The sequence below is a fragment of the Bufo bufo genome, chromosome 1 (genome assembly GCF_905171765.1).
Source record: "Bufo bufo chromosome 1, aBufBuf1.1, whole genome shotgun sequence".
Taxonomy (NCBI): Eukaryota; Metazoa; Chordata; class Amphibia; order Anura; family Bufonidae; genus Bufo; species Bufo bufo.
This window is the reverse complement of record NC_053389.1, coordinates 654,956,368-654,978,985: the sequence shown is the minus strand read 5'-3', so window position 1 is coordinate 654,978,985 and position 22,618 is coordinate 654,956,368. Positions and strand designations below refer to the sequence as shown.

General features: G+C 45.9%; 1 protein-coding gene across 1 annotated transcript in view; it reads left to right on the top strand.

The window, feature by feature from the left end:
- Nucleotides 1-22,618, top strand: part of LOC120985818 (aromatase-like) — a 152,119-nt gene that overhangs the window by 99,111 nt on the left and 30,390 nt on the right. Inside the window, 4 exon segments of the mRNA XM_040413988.1 lie at nt 10,663-10,777; nt 10,889-11,003; nt 11,825-11,987; nt 19,526-19,767. Coding sequence (XP_040269922.1) covers nt 10,663-10,777; nt 10,889-11,003; nt 11,825-11,987; nt 19,526-19,767 — 635 coding nt within the window.

Genomic DNA, 22,618 nt, shown 5'->3' with positions numbered 1-22,618 from the left:
TAATTTTGTACAAAACGATTTGCCAAGTATCTCGCACTTATAGTGTAGCACTTGTTATTATTATGCAATTTTGTACTCTATATTGCAGTTAATTGTCGCATTGCATGTTTCTGTCTTTCAATGTTGTTCCCTGTCTTAGCAATGTGCTTCTGCGGTTTGGCATGTGCTGACTGACCCCCTTTTTTGGTTTTTCTTTGCAGTTTGTACTGGAGGTGTGGCTGCCTCCTCAGTCATGCACTCCTAACCACCCTGTCTGCCCTATAGGCTGATTTTAATTAGTGTTAGTACATAGTCAGGCCTGCTCCCCTTCACTCACTGAAGCCATGGCACCAGGAGTGGGATAGTTTGTGGACTCTCACTGCAGTCCTTGGTAGCCATTTGGCGCCGGTGATGTCGTGGAGTGGGCCTGCTGTGTAACCTACACTCCCTGAAGTGTATGGTAGCCGTCATGGCACCTAACAGGTAAAATTATCGTAGGTATGTGGAACCTCACTCCCTGAAGTGTATGGTAGCCGTCATGGCACCTAACAGGTAGAATTTAGCGTAGGAACCCGTCTAACAGAGATCGCCTTGACGCTCGGCAGATGGGCTCAAATAATTTTGTACAAAACGATTTGCCAAGTATCTCGCACTTATAGTGTAGCACTTGTTATTATTATGCAATTTTGTACTCTATATTGCAGTTAATGGTCGCATTGCATGTTTCTGTCTTTCAATCTTATGCAATTGGCAAAAGGTACATCTACACCTCTGATTTTGCTCAGTATGGACGCAGAAAAAGCGTTTGACAGAGTAGATTGGCAATTCATGTCTCAAACCCTAGCTAAATTTGGCATTCCTCAATCATTTATTGATGGAGTAATGGCAATGTATCAACATCCAACAGCAAGGGTCCTGGTGAATGGCACTCTCTCCCCTACCTTCAATATAACAAATGGCACTCGGCAGAGATATCCATTATCTCCTCTATTGTTCATATTGACGATAGAAACCTTGCTACAGGCATTCCGACAAAAGTCAGAGATATCTGGGATGACCGTGGGGAAGACAGTCCACTCAACAGCTGCATTTGCAGACAACGTCCTACTAATAGTCACAAACCCAAAAGAGGCTTTCCCAGCGATCATGTCTGTTATAGGACAATTCCACGAGATTTCTAACTTTTCGGTTAACTTTTCGAAGTCTACAGTTCTAAATGTATCCCTGCCGGGACATGAACAAGCTATTTTACAAAACACCACGTCTTTCCAATGGACGTCAAAGGCGATAACATTTTTAGCAATAGATTTAACCCCTGAGTTCAATCAGTTATTGGCCTCATGCACACGACCATTGTGTGCATCCGCGGCCGTTGTTCCGTTTCCCGTTTTTTTTCGCAGACCCATTCACTTTCAATGGGTCCGTGGAAAAATCGGAAAATGCACCGTTTGGCTTCCGCGTCCGTGATCCGTTTTTCCAGTCCGTGAAAAAAATATGACCTGTCCTATTTTTTTCACGGACAACGGTTCACGGACCCATTCAAGTCAATGGGTCCGTGAAAAATCACGGATGCACACAAGATAGTCATCCGCGTCCGTGATCCGTGTCCGTGATCCGTGTCCGTTTTTCCTATCATTTTCAATGCAAACTTGACTTCGTTTTTATTTTTCACTTTTCATGTCCGTGGATCCTCCAAAAATCAAGAAAGACCCACGGAAGAAAAAACGGTCACAGATCACGGAACAATGGAAATCCGTTTTGCGGACCACAAAAAAAAACGGCCGTGTGCATGAGGCCATTTAGTGAGAACTTCTCATCTATCCCTCAACAACTAGAAGAATTGATAAGCAGCTGGGACATTCCCTTTGTCTCCTGGTTTGGCCGTAAATCCCTTATAAAAACAATACTCCTTCCAAAAGTGCTATATTATCTGCAGGCTTTACCGATCCCCATCCCTCTAACTTTCTTTAAAAAAGTTCAGAAGATTTTTCTCAGGTTTTTATGGGGAGGGAAGAAAGCGAGAATGCCCTCGGCATACATAATCCGTCACCCCACGAGAGGGGGTATGGGAATACCGGACATTCACACTTATCATAAAGCAATCCTCTGAACTAGAAGTTTAGATTGGCTGCGTTCATCTCCAGGTCAACTAGACATTAGAGTGGAAGAGGCAATGTCGAACCTCCCTTTCAGATCTCTACTTTTCCTTGATCTGGCGAGAGTAAACAAAATGCTTATAACACACAACTCGATCACTAAACACACAATAACCCGTTGGTGTACATTGAATATGCTTCAGAAGCTGATGCCCAATTATGCTACACTCATGCAAGTCAGAGACGTTTTGTGTCAGTCAAATTTATGTTTCTGGAATACGGTAAAAGAAGGAGACAAGAATAACATGACGCCGATACTGACCTTGTGCCCAGATGCTGATATGCCATCTTTATCAGAACTAGAATCACAGCCTGCTTTGGCTCAGTGTACTATATTCCAAATATCACATTGCTACCACATTTTTAAACAAGTTTTAATAATATCTTTAAAATAAAATGATATTAAGCTTGTATAAACCTCTTACTAAACCATTATAAATATTGACAAAAGCTAATTGCAGCACTGAACTTTCTCGGATGCCGGCTTCCTAAAGCTAAATGACCTTTGATGATGTCATACCGCCCATTAAACGCCCCCTATATTTTGCTAGATCTGATAACGCGTCAGTAATTGAATTTTTAATATCTTTAAAAATAAAATGATATTAAGCTTGTATTAACCTCTTACTAAGCCATTATAAATAGGTCCTTAAAGGGAACTGTTGCAGTCCCTTTGTAAGATCCTGCAGGAACTGAGATGTTTGAAATTTGAAATTTGCTTTATTTATATACTATCGTGTTTAATAAAACCGAAGGCGTGCGTGATTTAAGCAAAATATTTGATTACCGCATCTAACACAGATATGTAGCATTTATAAATGTTAACAATAGCTAATTGCGGCACCCAGCTGTCCTGGATGCCGATAACAAGTTGAAGCAATATTCGTCCTTAGCGTCTTCATACAGATTTGTCTTTTGTCCCGTCACAACCACAACAGCTGCGGCAGAAACAACAGAAACTGCGTCAGCCGCGGCACCCAACTTTCCCGGGTGCCGATTCTGTCTTCCTATTTTGTCCTATTTCATAGCCGCATCTATCACAGATATTCAACACAGATATGTAGCATTTATAAATATTAACAATAGCTAATTGCGGCACCCAACTTTCCCGGGTGCCGATAACACGTATCTATCTTCTAATACGCCATCTGTCCATCAATTTGTACAAACACCTATTAAATTTAGAAGTCCACAATATTTATACATGTGTTACGAGACATGGTCAGCCTAATGTACGAGCAGCTGTGACAATAGCAAGCAGTTGTCAAAACATGCCCGGACACATCCTATTATCTTTAAAAATAAAATGATATTAAGGTTCTATCCTAATGTCCTAATACGTTATTTAAGAGCAGCGAAAACATTTAGTCTCGTTAGGAAATTTGCTTTGTTACGAAATTATGTTTAATAAAAATCTAAGGTGTGCGTGATTTAAAAATATGTCTTTATTTACAACGCATCACGTTACATTTTTCAATAACTCAGTAGGGTAGACAAGTTTGTGCGTAATTACAGCAACGTATACATAATTTTTTCATGCGCTTTGTTACAAAGGAGCGTACAACACGGTCATTTTTTCTAAAATCACTCGTAAATATTTTTATTAAATTTTTAAAAGACATTTCTTTAGCGATACAACGTAAGATATAGATGCAGTAATGCCCGCAGACTGAACTAGCGGCGTCCTGTTTTTGTCTTTTTTGATACCTTATAATCTTAGAATTTTTAGATAAAAATTTCATAAATTCACCAGGAAATATTTCATTTGCGGGCGATAATTTCATGATTTTCCTATTCCATGATGTAAAGTCATGATTTTATTAAAGACACTGAGGCGAGTATTGCTTTAACTCTCTTTACTGTTACCATAGCAGCAAAGAATGAACATGTCAATCACAAAAGAAAACCATAGTAACCAACTCCTCCCCACCATCCCAGCATATAATGGCTCCACACTCTGGGATCATCCTCTTTCTTTGAACAGCTACTCCAACTGTAGAACTCTCCGGAAACTGGACATCCTGGACCGAAACCGACATTCTTGAACACTAGAACCAAACTCTTCAACAGAAGGAGAAACGGCCTTTGATGGTGTAATGAAACCAACACGTACTCTGAACCGGAACTGCAGAGAAAACGACATCTCAGCCTGTAGGATGAAAAACAAATCCGAGATAGAATCACAAAGCAATGGAACGAATAATAAATACATAAATTCCAAATCAGAAATAAATAGTACAGAAACAAAGGCATAAACAAAGAGAAATAGAATAATAAATCCACATTACGACAACCCAAGTAAGGGTGGGAAGGGCGGGCAATACTCGCCTCCGTGTCTTTAATAAAATCATGACTTTACGTCATGGAATAGGAAAATCATGAAATTTTATCACAAGACACGGAGGCTCCTATTGCAAGTTTAAAGCTGAGAAACGACAGAATTAAAAGCATGCGTCGCAGGACGAAAATAAAATTCACGAAAAGTGGAGACCCTGGACCAATCCGCTAAACGCATAACATCCTCCAAACGGGCCCCTGAGACCGACATGGAAGTAGCGGAAGCACTGCGGACAGAATGAGCCGTAAAAATATTGGTGTCAATACCTGCCTGGCTCATAATCTCCTTAACCCAGCGAGATAGGGTCACACTGGAGACGGGAGCATAGGGTCTCCTAAAGGAGATAAACAAATTAGGGAATGTCGGGGTACGCAGGGAAGCAGTACGAATTTCATACTCCTGTAAACATGCAACCGTACAAAGCTGCGGGGACTGCCAGAAAGAAGGATAAGAAACTGAGCGGATACCCGTCTTCGTTCGTCTGGAAATGTTAAAAAGAACACCATCTGGAGTAAAAGACCGCGCATCGTAGTCCAGGGCCCGGACGTCGGAAACCCTCTTACAAGAGATGAGGCATAATAACGTAACCAACTTCGCCGATAACTGGCGTAGGGACAGCTGGTCATTAGAGGACCAAGAAGATAGAAAATTTAAAACCAACCCCACATCCCAAGTCGCAGAGAAACGAGGTCTGGGAGGTCGAGACAGACGAGATCCTTTTAACAAGCGGCACACCAAAGGATGTTGACCCGCCGGACGACCCTCAAAACCCTCGTGCCTAGATGATATCGCTGACCTGTAAAGGTTAATTGTACGATAGGCCTTACCTGAATCATACAAGGAAGACAAAAATGACAAGACCGAAATTACAGGGGCTCGAAGGGGATCCAGATTGCGCTCTCCGCACCAATGAGCCCAAGCATCCCAGGCGGCTCGATAAGCCCGTCTGGTTCCGGGAGCCCATGCGTTTTCCAATAGGAAAACAGTTGTGTTCGAAACTCCAGACAACGAGCCGGAACACCCAAGATCCTGCAAGCGAGAAGGCGAAGTGAACCCGCTCGAATAAGGGGGTGGGACTCCCCTGTCGGGTCCCGTAGAAGAAACGGAAGATCCGGAAGGAGGAGTGGGAGTTCCACCAACAGATCCAGGACTAGAGGGAAGCAAGGCTGTGACCGCCATAGAGGTAAGACCAGGACCAGCTCCGCCGCTTGGCGCTGAACTTGAAGGAGAACCCGGGGAATCAAAGCAAATGGAGGAAAAGCGTACATCAACGTTCCCCCCCACTGCTGTAGGAACGCGTACACCGCCTCTGCTAGAGGATCTGGATGCCAGCTGAAGAATCTGGGTATCTGGGCGTTCAAACGGTTCGCAAATAAATCCACCGAAGGAGGACCCCAGCGGGATGATAAAGCTAGGAATACCTCCTCGTCTAACTTCCAATCGCTGGAATCTGAGAAGTAACGTGAATTCCAGTCTGCCAACACATTGTGGAGGCCGGGAAGATGCTCCGCTATCACCACAATACCCTTGGTGAGACAAAACTCCCAAAAGTCTTGTTCCGCCCATCCCGTTGACGTATCGGACCGCGGAAATGTTGTCCATCTGCAGTCTGATACAAGTCGTTACCGTGCCATTGGCGAAACTGCGAATCGCCAAAGACCCTGCCAGTAACTCCAGGCCATTGATATGGAGGCGAGACTCCTCGGAGGACCAGGGGCCTCCGGTGGATATCCCATTGCAGTGCGCTCCCCATCCGCGCAAGCTGGCGTCCGATTCTATGATCAAGTCTGGTAGTGGACCGAACAAGGCCTTGCCATTCCAGACCGACAGGATCTGGATCCACCACCGTAGCTCGTCCCTCGTCTCTGAGTCCAGAGTGATCATGTCCGAGTACGTGGCCCCAGTCCGGAGATGGGCAATTTTGAGTCTCTGGAGGGCCCGGTAGTGTAAGGGGGATGGGAATATGGCCTGGATAGACAACGCCAGAAGACCTATTAGGCGTGCCAAGTGTCGTAGTGACAACTGTGGCCGAAGTACTGCATGTCGCAATTCTTTGCGAATCGATCGGACCTTGGACAGAGGAAGATGAAGGGTCAGGGAAGAGGAGTCTATTCTGAAACCCAGGAATTCCATCGACGTTGATGGTGTGAGGCAAGATTTCTCCTGGTTTATGATAAAACCTAACCCTGAGAGGAGACTGGTGGCCATGGTAAGGTGTTTGTGGAGAAGGGACGGACTTTGCGCCATGATAAGAATATCGTCGAGATAAATTATCATGCGTACCTCTCTTCTGCGGAGCCAAGACACCACAGGTTTCATCACCTTGGTGAAACACCAAGGGGCGGACGAGAGGCCAAAAGGTAGGCAAGTGAAACGCCATATCTGGTCTCCCCAAAGAAAACGAAGCAGATCCCTGGAGGCAGGAGCCACCGGGACCGTGAGATACGCATCCTTGAGGTCTAGTTTGACCATCCAGTCGCCCGGAAGGAGCATGTCTCTCAAAAGATGGATGCCTTCCATCTTGAAATGGCGATATTGTACCAGTGAGTTGAGGGATTTCAGATTGATAACTGGGCGCATCTGACCACCTTTTTTCTGAACCAGAAACATGTTGCTGATCACACCCGCGGTGTGAGGCGTGGTACGCTCTATCGCCTGTTTGTGGACTAAGTCCTTCAGTTCCTTGTGTAAGTGCTGCCGAAGCGAGCCGGTTAAGTGAATGGGGTGGGGAACGGGTAGAAGGTCTGGGGAGGCTACCAAGTCTATTGTGAAGCCCCTGACGGTGTCCAGCACCCACTGGTCTGAGGTGATCTTGGACCAGGCATTGAAAAAGACGGAGTCTGCCCCCGACACAACCTGCTGAAGAATACAACGGAAGAACGGGGTGGGCACTTACCAACTGGTAGTCGATAGGAGGGAGCTCCACGGTAACCTCTGGAAAGTCCTGGAGCGCCCCGGGAGGGGAAGAAGGAGGGCTGTTGCCTGGGGTCCTGAAGCGAGGATCTGTAATTGAAGGAGCCTCTCCCCGTGCCACGGGGATGGAAGTCAGACCGGACGGACAGAAGGCCCCTAGAGCTGCCGGCCCTATTGGAGAAACGGGTGTTAAACACTCTTTTCATTGAAATTTAAGCTTTGTCCAGAGCCGTGAAAGCCCCGACGTATCTGCCAAACTCCTTTATAAAGGAGTCTCCGAATAGAAGACCCTGGGCATTCTTGCCCGCTTCAGATAAGGCAAGGTTGGAGAGTTTTGGCTCCACCTCCATCAGAATGGCTTTCCGCCTTTCTATGGCCAAGGAGGTATTAACATTGCCAGTAATGGAAATGGCCCTCTGGATCCATCCCCCCAATTCAATGGGGTCTACAGATCTGCCCTCCGCCTTGGCGGATTCTGCCATGTCGAAGATCCTGGCAAGGGGGCCCGTGATGTCCAGGAGCTTATCCTGAAAGGCCCGTAGAGCCGAATGCAGCCCTTTCTTAGGGTTGAACCTAGTTTTGGTCAGGAACTGAACCATCTTCGGGTCCACCGTAGGTGTCTCACAAACCTTATTGGGAATTAGAGGGAGAGGGCATTCCGCTCGCAACTTGTTGCGGGATTCCTTACTTAAAGGAGTGCAGATCTTAGATTCTAGATATTGTGCCACATGAGTGGCGGGGAGCCATTCCGCAGAGCGGGGGTGATGGAGCTCATCGGGATTAAATAGAGGATTGCCCAGGGGATCAATCAGAAGGTCGTCTCGCATAGACTGATTCTCTATCACAGCATCCGCAGCTGTTGTAGGTATGGGATCGGGCAATAAATCTAGAGGATCAACCGTTACATCCTCAAGCTCCTCAACTGAGTCATAGTGTGACTTGTTCTGTGCCTCCTCAATCGATTCCTTATCAGAATCTGATAATGGCTCAGGCAAAGTCCTGGCCGTTTTCCATGCGCGAGACCGTTCTGCCTGTCGCGTGCAGGCTCTTTTTCGCGGGACAACCGCGTGGTCATGTGATGGATTCCCATCGGTCAAAGAGGTTCTGGAGGCTGATGGCCTGTTAAGGTCCGTATATGGGTTCTGGATGGGCCTGGCGGGCTGAGAACACAGGGCCTGTGAGATAGATTGCGAAAGTGCTGAGGACATGGAGCCCATAGCAGCCATGATCGCATCCGAAATGGATTGCTGCAGCGCAGCATTCTGCACCTCATGTGAGGAATCATTAATGCGGCTGATTGCAGTAGAATGGTCAGTGGGGGTAGTGGGATCACCCTGCCTAGGGGTAGAAGAGACACTACGGTGAGACATATTTGTGGGATGGTAGGAGTAATTCACCCCAGACCACCAAAGAATGCACAGGTGACCTAGAAAGAAAGAAAATATACTAATGAGGGCCTGAGAGAAAGAAAAAAGCGAGTGATATAGGGTGCAGGGGTACTCACTCACCGAGGGAAAACGGCGCAGGAACCCCCAGTAAGAAGCGCGGTGTGGGCGTGAATTCCGATGTAAGGCGCCGAGATCCCGCGAGATCTCAGCAAGGAGCCGCAAGAGGAAGTCAGAAAATCCCGCGATATCGCAGGAGAAAGCGAGCAGGGTGAGCTAAGACGGCGGCCGAAGTCTCGTGAATCGCGAGATCGCGGCCGGGAAAGGACAGGCACAAGTGAATGGAGGAAACAGAATGTAGAAACCGGAGTGAACGGTAATGAAAAGAAATCGAATAGATGGAGGCGCCGATGTGGGCAAAGCTAGCCAGATAGGTAGAGGAAAAGGGAGGGGGGGAAGATACCGATCCTAAGACTGTAGCTAGAATCGAAGGAAAAAACGGGAAAACCTATAAAGACACAGTATCAGGAAGTAAAACCTGAGGGGGAGCAAAAAAGCAGCAAGCCAATGCTCCTAAAGCGCATAAAATCACATGTTAAACACTCTATACATTGAAGGTACTTATCTGCCATGGCAGCAGCAAAGAAAGAGGATGCTCCCAGAGTGTGGAGCCATTATATGCTGGGATGGTGGGGAGGAGTTGGTTACTATGGTTTTCTTTTGTGATTGACATGTTCATTCTTTGCTGCTATGGTAACAGTAAAGAGAGTTAAAGCAATAGGAGCCTCCGTGTCTTGTGATAAAATCCATAACTATAAAAAAAAAATATAAAAAAAATGCACTGGACGGGCGGCACATCTGTGAATGTGCCCTAAGTCACAACACTGCAAACCAAAATTGCAAAGTAAGACAGCTAGTATGTGGCATAAACAGACTAGACAATCTAAAGATGCACCAAAGTTATCATCCAGCATCAGCCACCGGTGTAATTCTGGCAAATTTTTAAGAGGTCTACTCAAAGTTTATATTTTCTAAATAGTAGATAGGATTAGTAAATGTGCCCCAGTATTTTGGTGACATATTCCCTTTTAATACATGAATTGCTCTTGATTTTATGGAGATCTTGGTAATGTAAGGCCTCTTTCACACTTGCGTTGTCCGGATCCGTCGTGCACTCCATTTGCCGGAGGTGCCCGCCGGATCCGTAACAACGCAAGTGAACTGAAAGCATTTGAAGACGGATCCGTCTTCAAAATGCGTTCAGTGTTACTATGGCACCCAGGACGCTATTAAAGTCCTGGCTGCCATAGTAGTAGTGGGGAGCGGGGGAGCAGTATACTTACAGTCCGTGAGGCTCCCGGGGCGCTCCAGAATGACGTCAGAGCGCCCCATGCGCATGGATGACGTCACTCTGAAGCGCCCCGGGAGCCGAACGGACGGTAAGTATACTGCTCCCCCGCTCCCCACTACACTTTACCATGGCAAACAGGACTTTAGCGTCCTGGCAGCCATGGTAACCATTCGCCGAAACGACGTTTAGCTTAAGGCCGGATCCGGATTAATGCCTTTCAATGGGCATTAATTCCGGATCCGGCCTTGCGGCAAGTGTTCAGGATTTTTGGCCGGAGCAAAAAGCGCAGCATGCTGCGGTATTTTCTCCGGCCAAAAAACGTTCCGTTCCGGAACTGAAGGCATCCTGATGCATCCTGAACGGATTTCTCTCCATTCAGAATGCATGGGGATAATCCTGATCAGGATTCTTCCGGCATAGAGCCCCGACGACGGAAATCTATGCCGGAACAGAACAACGCAAGTGTGAAAGAGCCCTTAGTCGCAGAATACAAGGTTTGTTTGCTTGAAGTGATGTGTCATGTTCTCATTGTTGTTCCAGAGAATGACATTGTTGTAAAGATTCAGAAATACTTTGACGCATGGGAGGCTCTTCTGCTGAAACCAGACATATTCTTTAAAATCTCCTGGCTCTACAAGAAGTATGAGAAATCAGCGTGAGTTTCCACCGTCTAAACAACACTCTCCCTACTGTGAATGTAATTGTTTATAAATCAAAAAAAGATTTTGCTGATTCTGGAAGTAACCATCCTCTCTTTGTACTATAGCAATGATTTGAAAGAGGCTGTTGAAATTCTCATTGAGCAAAAGCGACGGGAACTTTCCACTTCAGACAAGCTGGATGAGAATATTAATTTTGCAACAGACCTTATTTTTGCACAGGTGTGTAGTAAGAGTTGATCCAAATAAATATATGCATAAGAAAGTGTGTGGAGAATAGCAGATGGTGCCTTCTTACAAATCTAAGAACTGAATGCTAAAAAGCATCTGATTTAATCTAAAACACCATCTCATGTACACAGCAATTCCATATGCACGGAGTGCACTTCAAGTCCACAGTGAAGACTCGCTCTGCATTACAGCTTTGCTGTAAGTTTCCTCCATAATGCAAAATATGCTCCTCTAGAAGCAGGAAAAAAACATGGCATCCAGATCTGTGTGATGCATCCACATGAGATCCAATAAGATCCATGAGAAGTTAAAGGGGTTAAACAGCCCCTGCTATACTATTTGCTGTTGACCCTTTAAAAAATAGTTTAATGTCCATTGAGATGTCACATGCCCATGACAGCCAATTATGGCATAGCCCATAACACTACATCCACTGAGCTGAGCCATTATTGGCTTCTATCGTCATCATCTGTATTTTATTTCCCGATAGCACAATAAAGTTTTCCAAAATCCACCTAGATTTTAGAAAACAACTTCTTGGGGGATTGTCCTAAACATATAAAGTTATGTTTTTTTTTGCTAGAACATGCCATTACATTATAATTGGTAGAGGTCCAACCTGATCCTGAGAATGAAGGTCTCTGCTTTCCCTTCCAAGCTTTCACTGTACAGTCACAATCCTGGCCACTCATTGTGTAGGAAACTGCTGCACAGCTCCGTATAGGGATAAATGGAAGCATTTATTTTTTAAAAAAATCTGCAATGGTCTAAAAAATAATAATGATTCCATTTAATATTTTCTCCCCTTTAAGAACCATGGAGATCTTACTGCTGAAAATGTGAATCAGAGCATTTTGGAGATGCTGATTGCTGCTCCTGACACCATGTCTGTCTCCCTGTATTTCATGCTAATCCTGATCGCTCAACATCCAAAAACTGAAGAGATGATAATGAATGAGATCAAAACTGTAGTTGGTAAATATCAATGGGGTGAACACTAACATTTCTGGGGTTTTTCAGCATAGAAAGCTAGTTATTTACCCATCATTTCTTTTTACCTTTGTTGTGCTGTGATAACTCTTATAAATAAAAGGGTTCAATAAATAGGTGACATATTACTAGGATAATCTGCTAGTGTCCAAGTAATGATCATCGATTGCTGTAAATCCAGTTGATAGCTACTATGTCGTAACGTGGCAGTAGTGAAAGGAAAGCAACGCTGTCTCCTCTGGGTGGTCACATGGGCAGCCATTGACTATAATGGACTATCTATCTGATCACTGCAGAAAACTGAGCAGTCAAAAGGAGACAAAGTGTCTCCCAGTCTTTTCTAGATATTGGTGGGGCTCACAGCATTAAAAAACCCACTGATCTTACAATAGTGTCAAAAATCTTACACATGGGCCACTAATGATCAACAGATATAAAAAGAAGTTTCAGGTAAATAACTAGTTCAAGTCTCCCGCATCTGTAAGACAGTGTGGGGCACAGGTATATCATTGTTGAGATTCAATGTTTAGTCATATGCATGAATATTCATATACATTTTATAGAAAATGTATTAGGAAATTATGCACTTTCAAGTGCATATCTTATGTGGTGACTTAAGCTTGACGATGTGGCCCTTGGACAAAATCATTGTAAACCCTGATCTACAGTATAATATACACACATGTATAATTTGCCTGTATGTGTCTGTGACCTTGTCCTGCCTGATGTCTATAAACTGCCTAGAGATGGTCAAAATGTCACATTACATTTGTCTAATGTTTTATACAATGGGCAATGGACGATTCTAGCTCCACAGCTATACAGTGTCAAAAGGCTGCCCTTAGTCTTGTGCACAGCTTGTGGCATGATTAGTTGGTAAAACAAAGGCATTTTAAATGACATTGTAAAGCTTAAGATACATAAGATATTGTTACGTTGGCAGCCTGTGTCCGCCACTCACTATGTGTCTGTCTGGTGTCTATATATCAGCAGGAGCTTAGTTCCATGTATCTCATCTCAGGTTCAGCACTGCAGGGGTTACACCCTTTCTCTCCTTGCTCTGTGTGTTGCTGTCCAGTTGCTGACTGACTAGTTAATCAGCCCCTTATAAATACCTGTTTGTCTCTTTCACTCTTTGCCTGATCAGTATAGGTCCTGCTAGGTTCTGCTAGTCTGCTTTACCTGAGCTATATTCCACCTACCTGGCAGTATACTAACAGTTGCCTTCCTGGACTTTGACCTCAGCCTGTTCTTGACTACGAATTAGCCTGATACCTCTGGTACTCACTCAGGTGTCCTTGATCCCTACGGGTCAGCAGCTTACCACTCCTGAGTGGTTCGCAAGTGGATCCACAGCCATAGATCATAACAGATATACAGTATCTTAACTATACAAAGTTAACATTAAGCTTCTATGGATAGAGCTATGTAAAAAAAATAATCTTACTAAATAGCAGTTATCATGTACAGTATAAGGGGTAATTTTTCGAAGCCGGTCTTAATAACCCCTATAGCTAGCAAAGGATCCACTGAAGCGCCAGTATAAATGTAAGCCAGCTTCCTTGCTCGCTTACATTTAGACCATTTTCTACACCTAAAATAGGCATAAAAATTGATGAATGAGACAGGCCTCCCGGCCCGTCTGCTTCCCTTCCCACACCATGCTCATCTTTTTAGACCTAGCGTGAGAGGGGAAAAGTCGCAGATTGTGCTGCAATATGCACCAGAAATATGCCTGATATAGGCGTATTTCTGCATGATAAATGCTTCCCATACCATTGAGCGAATCAAAGTTAATGAAGTGGACTTCAATCCGAATTTCAGGAAAAATTTGATAAAAACGAAGGTGAACTTCCTCGCACTTTGTGGTAATAAATAAATTTTTTCCTGAAATGGTGAAATATCACCCAGCAATAGAACAGAGGATTTTGAGAGATTTAGGCCCCTGTCACCCAGGCACAGCAGGGGTTCATTCACGGCAAAAGGGGGTTCATGTCACCCAGCAATAGAACAGAGGATTTTGAGAGATTTAGGCCCATGTCACCCAGGCACAGCAGGGGCTCATTCACAGCAAAAGTGGGTTCTTGTCACCCAGCAATAGAACAGACGATTTTGAGAGATTTAGGCCCCTGTCACCCAGGCACAGCAGGGGTTCATTCACGGCAAAAGGGGGTTCATGGCACCCAGAAATAGAACAGAGGATTTTGAGAGATTTAGGCCCCTGTCACCCAGGCACAATAGGGGTTCATTCACGGCAAAAGGGGGTTCATGTCACCCAGCAATAGAACAGAGGATTTTGAGAGATTTAGGCCCATGTCACCCAGGCACAGCAGGGGTTCATTCACAGCAAAAGGGGGTTCATGTCACCCAGCAATAGAACAGAGGATTTTGAGAGATTAAGGGCTCTTTCACACCTGCGTCGTCGGGGCTCTATGCCGGAAGAATCCTGATCAGTTTTATCCTAATGCATTCTGAATGGAGAGAAATCTGTTCAGGATGCATCAGGATGTCTTCAGTTCCGGAACGGAACGTTTTTTGGCCGGAGAAAATACCGCAGTATGCTGCGCTTTTTGCTCCGGCCAAAAATCCTGAAGACTTGCCGCAAGGCCGGATCCGGAATTAATGCCCATTGAAAGGTATTGATCCGGATCCGGCCTTAAGCTAAACGTTGTTTCGGCGCATTGCCGCATCCGACGTTTAGCTTTTTCTGAATGGTTACCATGGCTGCCGGGACGCTAAAGTCCTGGCAGCCATGGTAAAGTGTAGGGGGGAGCGGGGGAGCAGTATACTTACCGTCCGTGCGGCTCCCGGGGCGCTCCAGAGTGACGTCAGGGCGCCCCAAGCGCATGGATCACGTGATCGCATGGCACGTCATCCATGTGCATGGGGCGCTCTGACGTCATTCTGGAGCGCCCCGGGAGCCGCACGGACTGTAAGTATACCGCTCCCCCGCTCCCCGCTCCCCACTCCTACTATGGCAACCAGGACTTTAATAGCGTCCTGACTGCCATAGTAACACTGAACGCATTTTGAAGACGGATCCGTCTTCAAATGCTTTCAGTACACTTGCGTTTTTCCGGATCCGGCGTGTAATTCCGGCAAGTGGAGTACACGCCGGATCCGGACAACGCAAGTGTGAAAGAGGCCTTAGGCCCCTGTCACCCAGGCACAATAGGGGTTCATTCACGGCAAAAGGGGGTTCATGTCACCCAGCAATAGAACAGAGGATTTTGAGAGATTTAGGCCCCTGTCACCCAGGCACAGGTGACAAAGCTTTTCCACATGTCGGCCATTCTAACCCTGCCTTCTGAGGTGCTGGCACTGACACAGCTGCGTTGGCGACCTCTTCCTCCTCCCCTGCCTTCGCCTTGCGCTCCTGAGAGCATTCCCAACTGACGCCGGGAGACAAGTGGAAGCACATCTACCAGCGTGCGCCTGTAGTCGCGCATCTTCCGATCACACTCCAGTGAGGGAATTAAGGACGGCACATTGTCTTTGTAACAGGGATCTAGCAGGGTGGCCACCCAGTAGTCAGCACACGTTAAAATGTGGGCAACTCTGCAGTCGTTGCACAGGCACTGCAGCATGTAGTCGCTCATGTGTGCCAGGCTACCCAGAGGTAAGGACAAGCTGTCCTCTGTGGGAGGCGTATCGTCTGCGTCCTCCGTATCCCCCCAGCCACGCACCAGTGATGGGCCCGAGCTGCATTGGATGCCACCCCGCTGTAAACATGCTTCATCCCCATCCTCATCCTCCTCCTCCAGTAGTGGGCCCTGGCTGGCTAAATTTGTACCTGGCCTCTGCTGTTGCAAAAATCCTCTTTCTAAACCTTTCTAAAAGACTGGCCTGTAAGTGTTAGTGATGACCCCTCTTCCTCCTCCTCGTCCTGGGCCACATCCTCTTCCATCATCGCCCTAAGTGTTTTCTCAAGGAGACATAGAAGTGGTATTGTAACGCTGATAATGGCGTCATCGCCACTGGCCATGTTGGTGGAGTACTCGAAACAGGGCACACAGGTCTCGCATGGAGGCCCAGTCATTGGTGGTGAAGTGGTGCTGTTCCGCAGTGCGACTCACCCGTGCGTGCTGCAGCTGAAACTCCACTATGGCCTGCTGCTGCTCGCACAGTCTCTCCAGCATGTGCAAGGTGGAGTTCCACCTATTGGGAACATCGCATATGAGGCGGTGAGCGGGAAGGTCGAAGTTACGCTCTAGAGCAGACAGCTGAGCGGCGGCAGGATGAGAACGCCGGAAGCGCGCACAGACGGCCCGCACTTTATGCAGCAGCTCTGACATGTCGGAGTAGTTGTGAATGAATTTCTGCACCACCAAATTCAGCACATGCGCCAGGCAAGGGATGTGCGTCAAACCGGCTAGTCCCAGAGCTGCAACGAGATTTCGCCCATTATCGCACACCACCAGGCCGGGCTTGAGGCTCACTGGCAGCAACCACTCGTCGGTCTGTTGTTCTATACCCCGCCACAACTCGTGTGGGGCCTGTCCCCCAAACACATTAGTTTCAGAACGGCCTGCTGACGTTTACCCCTGGCTGTGCTGAAGTTGGTGGTGAAGGTCTGTCGCTGACCGAATGAGGAGGTGGTAGAAGAGGAGGAGGAAGCCGAGTAGGAAGAGGAGGCAACAGGAGGCAAAGAATGATGCCCTGCGATCCTTGGCGGCGGAAGGACGTGCGCCAAACAGCTCTCCGCCTGGGGCCCAGCCGCCACTACATTTACCCAGTGTGCAGTTAGGGAGATATAGCGTCCCTGGCTCTGCTTACTGGTCCACATATCTGTGGTTAGGTGGACCTTGCCACAGATGGCGTTGCGCAGGGCACACTTGATTTTATCCGATACTTGGTTGTGCAGGGAGGGCACGGCTCTCCTGGAGAAGTAGTGGCGGCTGGGAACGACGTACTGTGGGACAGCAAGCGACATGAGCTGTTTGAAGCTGTCAATCTCCACCAGCCTCAATGACAGCATTTCAAAGGCCAGCAGTTTAGAAATGCTGGCATTCAGGGCCAGGGATCGAGGGTGGCTAGGTGGGAATTTACGCTTTCTCTCAAAGGTTTGTGAGATGGAGAGCTGAACGCTTCCGTGTGACATGGTGGAGATGCTTGGTGACGGAGGTGGTGTTGTTGGTGGCACATCCTCTGTTTGCTGGGCGACAGGTGCCAACGTTCCTCCAGAGGCAGAGGAAGAGGCCGTGGCAGCAGCAGAAGAGGGAGCAAGAGGGGCCTGAGCCCTTTCTTGCTTTTGAAGGTGCTTACTCCACTGCAGCCCGTGTCTCGCATGTAGATGCCTGGTCATGCAGGTTGTGCTAAGGTTCAGAATGTTAATGCCTCGCTTCAGGCTCAGATGGCACAGCGTGCAAACCACTCGGGTCTTGTCGTCAGCACATTGTGTGAAGAAGCTGCCTTTGGTGTGCTCGGTCCCTGGTGACGGTGGCCAGTAGCAGGCGAACTGTTTTGGCGACGGCTGCTCTGCTTTTGCACCCTGCTCCCGCTTTTGCTACGCTGTTGGCTCGGTCTCACCACTGCCTCTTTCTCCGAACTCTGAAAGTCAGTGGCACGACCTTCATTCCATGTGGGGTCTAGGACCTCATCGTCCCCTGCATCGTCTTCCACCCAGTCTTCCTCCCTGACCTCCTTTTTGGTCTGCACACTGCAGAAAGATGCAGCAGTTGGCACCTGTGTTTCGTCATCATCAGAGACGTGCTGAGGTGGTATTCCCATGTCCTCATCAGGAAACATAAGTGGTTGTGCGTCAGTACATTCTATGTCTTCCACCCCTGGGGAAGGGCTAGGTGGAAGCCCTTGGGAAACCCTGCCAGCAGAGTCTTCAAACAGCATAAGAGACTGCTGCATGACTTGAGGCTCAGACAGGTTCCCTGATATGCACGGGGGTGATGTGACAGACTGATGGGCATGGGTTTCAGGTGTCACCTGTGCGCTTTCTGCAGAAGACTGGGTGGGAGATAATGTGAAACGTGCTGGATCCACTGTCGGCCACCCAATTGACTAGCGCCTGTACTTGCTCAGGCCTTACCATCCTTAGAACGGCATTAGGCCCGACCAAAGATCGCTGTAGATTCTGGCGGCTACTGGGACCTGAGGTAGTAAGTTCAGTAGGACGTGTAGCTGTGGCAGAATGGCCACGTCCTCTCCCTGCACCAGAGGCTCCACCAACACCACCACCACGACCATGACCGTGTCCCTTATTAGATGTTTGCCTCATAGTTAGCGTTTACAAAGCAAAGTAAAAAGTGGTTAAGTCTGTTAAAAATAATTAACCGCCAATAAAAACCCTGATGTAGGGTATTGCACTAATTTATTTTTTTTTAACTCTATATGACAGCGGTATTTGTGGCCTAAATGTGACACTCACTTATGCATGTCTTATCCCAGATGTGCAGTATATTAGAGGGTTTTTTCACCCCAGTAACCAAAAAGCCGTATTTCTGGCCTAAATGTGACAGTCACTTATGCACGTCTTATCCCAGATATGCAGTATATTAGAGGGTTTTTTCACCCCAGTAAGCAAAAAGATGTATTTCTGGCCTAAATGTGACAGTCACTTATGCATGTGTAATCCCAGATGTGCAGTATATCAGAGGCTTTTTTAACCACAGTATGCCAAAGCCGTATTTCTGGCCTAAATGTGACACTCACTTATGCACGTCTTATCCCAGATGTACAATATATTAGAGGCTTTTTTCACCCCAGTATGCCAAATCCGTATTTCTGGCCTAAATGTGACAATCACTTATGCACGTGTAATCCCAGATGTGCACTATATTTAACAGATGTATTGTTTTAACCCCAGTAAGCAATAAGCTGTATTTCTGGACTTGCAGACATGCAGATAGCCTGTGCTGGTGCACTATCGTTGCATAAAATGGCTGCCGATTATGTATTGATATTGACTAACTGAAGAAAAAAAAGTTCGTTTTCAGTAGTAGTTGGCTCAGGGCAGGCTTAAAAAAATTGTGCACTGCACCCACAAAACACATTTGCTGTAGATCGCTGAGTACAAAAACAGTTCTTGATAAGATTTCTCCCTGATCTCTCCCTCACAGCAGCTGCAGCCTCTCCCTACACTAATCCGAGCAGAGTGACGGGGCGGCGCTACGTGACTCCAGCTTAAATAGAGGCTGGGTCACATGCTGCAGTTGGCCAATCACAGCCATGACAATAGTAGGCATGGCCGTGATGGCCTTTTGGGGCAAGTAGTATGACGCTTGTTAATTGGCTGCTTTGCAGCCTTTCAAAAAGCGCCATAAAAATCGCCGAACACCGAACCCGAACCCAAACTTTTACGTAAATGTTCGGGTTCGGGTGCCGAAAACCCTAAAGTTCGGTACGAACCCGAACTTTACAGTTCGGGTTCGCTCAACTCTACTCAAGAGTTCTATAATGAACCCAATGGACACCTTTACAGATTTAACATGGTTCCTGAAAAAAACTATTACACAAAGACTACAAAGAACATAGTAACTTATTTCTAAATATCTTCCTTATAATTGTAGGTGATCGAGAAGTACAGAGTATTGACTTGCAAAATCTTAACGTTGTTGAGAATTTCATCTGTGAGAGCATGAGATAACCGCCCGTGGTAGACCTGGTCATGCGCAAAGCTCTGGAAGATGATATCATAGATGGGTATTATGTTAAAAAAGGCACTAACATCATCTTAAATCTTGGACGCATGCATAAAGTTGAATTTTTTCCAAAGCCAATTGAATTCAGCCTTGAGAATTTTGAGAAAACGGTATGTACATACAGTGTTGGCCCACCAGTGTAACTGATTATGGGGGCCCACCTTAGGGTTCCTGCACACTAACTTATTTTTTTTCCATGTCTGTGCCGCTCATTCCATATCTGTACGTCCGCATGGCCGTTCTGCAAAATGATAGAACATGTCCTATTATTGTCAGCATTACAGACAAGGATAGGACTGTTCTATTAGAGGCTGGCTGTTCTGTTACGCATCATTTAGAATGCACACACTCGGTATCCATGTTTTGCGGATCCTCAATTTTCAGACTGCAAAACATCCAAAGGTCGTGTTCATGAGCCCTTACAGTGATAACATAAATATTAACGATGAAGTATGATGGCAGGCATTCACAGCAAAATGCACAAACATACATGTGGCAGAATTTACACATATATGGATATCCTGCACTTAAGTCAGTCAATAAGACACATGCAGCGCACACCAATCACTCATTGGACACATGTGGCACACAAGACACTTATACATGGCTCACATGCCACTGATGCTTATGTTACATACTGTACATACACCACTGATACATAGAACATATATAACACACACCAATCACACATAGGAAACACGCAATGCACACACCAAGACATTTATGTCTAACCCTATTAAGTGTAGCACACTTAAAGGAGTCAAAGGGGTTGTCACATTTCAGCAATTCGTAAAACACCAAAAAATAAATACTGTAAATATCTCACGTGGAGTTATCCGTATATCACCTATAACGCTCAGAGAGCTACCACACAAGTAAATATAGTCAATTAATCCTTTATTAGACATCCATTTACAATACATTAATAAAAAATTACATAAAGCAGCAACCATGGGGACACAGAAGTGTTACAGAAAAATAAAAAAACTGAGTGAGCTCCAGACCATTAGGGACTAGTATACCCACAAAATTAGCAGCATCAGATAGGTGGGGCTCTTATAGCAAAGTGCACACAAGATACCAAATACAATGTGCCACAAGCACTAGTCCGTGCATGGCGGTATATTCCTTAGTGCACCCCTACAGTATGAGGCTGCTAAAGGGAAAAATACATAAAGTCACATATCTTATTTTAATAGCAGAATAGAACAACAGTATCTAAAGGGTGTATCTCACAATGACAGATGCAGCAAAGGCTGCAAAATTACATTTTTTGCCCAAAATAGGTGTTTTTTAATAGCAGAATAGAACAACGGTATCTAAAGGGTGTATCTCACACTGACAGATGCAGACAAGGCCGCAAATTTAGTTTTCGGCCCAAAATGGGTGTTTTTTTTAATAACAGAATAGAACAGCAGTATCTAACGCATGTATCTCACACTGACAGATGCAGCAAAGGCTGCAAATTAAGATTTTAACCAAAAATTTGTGTTTTTCATTAACAGAATAGAACACCAGTATCTAACGCGTGTATCTCACAATGACAAATGCAGCAAGGGCTGCAATATTAAGTACTTTGCCCAAAATTAGTGTTTTTTTTAAACCCAGAATATTATTGCTGTATTTCAAGATTGTATCTCACACTGTCAGATGCAGACAAGGCCGCAAATTTATTTTTTTGCCCAAAAAGGGTGTTTTTTTAATAACAGAATATGACAGCAGTATATAACGCTTAAATTTCACACGTACAGATGCAGCAAGGGTGTAAAATTGAGCATTTTGCCCAAAAAGGGTGTTTTTTGAACCCAGAAAATTATTGCTGTAGTTCTAGCTTAAATTGCACACTGACTATGCACAGGCCCAAGATGGAGGGTATTGCCAAAAATGGGTGTTTTTTAAAACCCAGAAAATTATTGAATTATTTCAAGCTTGTTTTTAACAATCACAGATGCAGCAAAGGCTGCAATATTAAGTACTTTGCCCAAAATGGGTGTTTTTTAACCGCCTCCGGACCGCCTAACGCAGGATCGCGTTCCGGAGGCGGCTGATTCATTCCTCTTTCACGCGCCGATGCGTCATCTCTCGAGACGCGAGATTACGCTCACAGCCGGCCCGCGCATGCGCATCGCGGGCCGGCAAAAGTTAGAGGAGAAGTTCGTCATCAGCCTGCCAGCCAATGATCATCGCTGGCAGGCTGTTGATTTTCAAAAAAACGAATCACAAGCCAGTTAACACATTATATTTATGAATATAATGTGTTAAATGGCTTCTGTGCTCCTCTGCTGGTCCTTTTCGTCGGTTGGTCCCAGCAGAGGAGCACACATCACTGTAAGTACACACCAACAGTACACTTAGCCCCAGATCACCCCCCATCACTCCAATTAACCCCTTGATCACCCCTTTATCGCCCCTGTCAATCACCTAGTGAAAGGGAAAAAAGTGATCAGTGTAAACTGTCACTTTTTTTTTCCACTAGTATTGACGGTTAGATTTAGGATAGTTTAGGCCCCTTTGTTAGGCAGTTAGCATCGGTTAGCACCCAGCCCACCGCACCGCAGTCACTGATTCGCTGATTAGCGTATCGCTAATCAGCATTGGTACTTTTATAGTATCTGTAAGTGATCAGAACTGATCAGTCAGATCTATAATAGTATTAGTATCACCTTAGTTCGCCCTCCACCCAAAACGCAGTGTTTGCCCGATCAGGCCTGATCGGTCGCCCACACATGCATTCACCCACGCCCGCCCCGCCGCAGTGACAAAATTTTAAATTTTTTTTGATCACTGCACAATCACTTCACAAGCGCTGCGGCTGTAAAAAAATCAGTTTTGATATTTTTTATCAATCACAGCGGCTTCCGGTACTTCGCTAGCCTCCCATTTGTAAGACAGGCTTACTTTTTTTCTTGGGTAGTCTCAGGGAATACCCCCTAAATTTAGTTGACCAAATGACAAATAAGG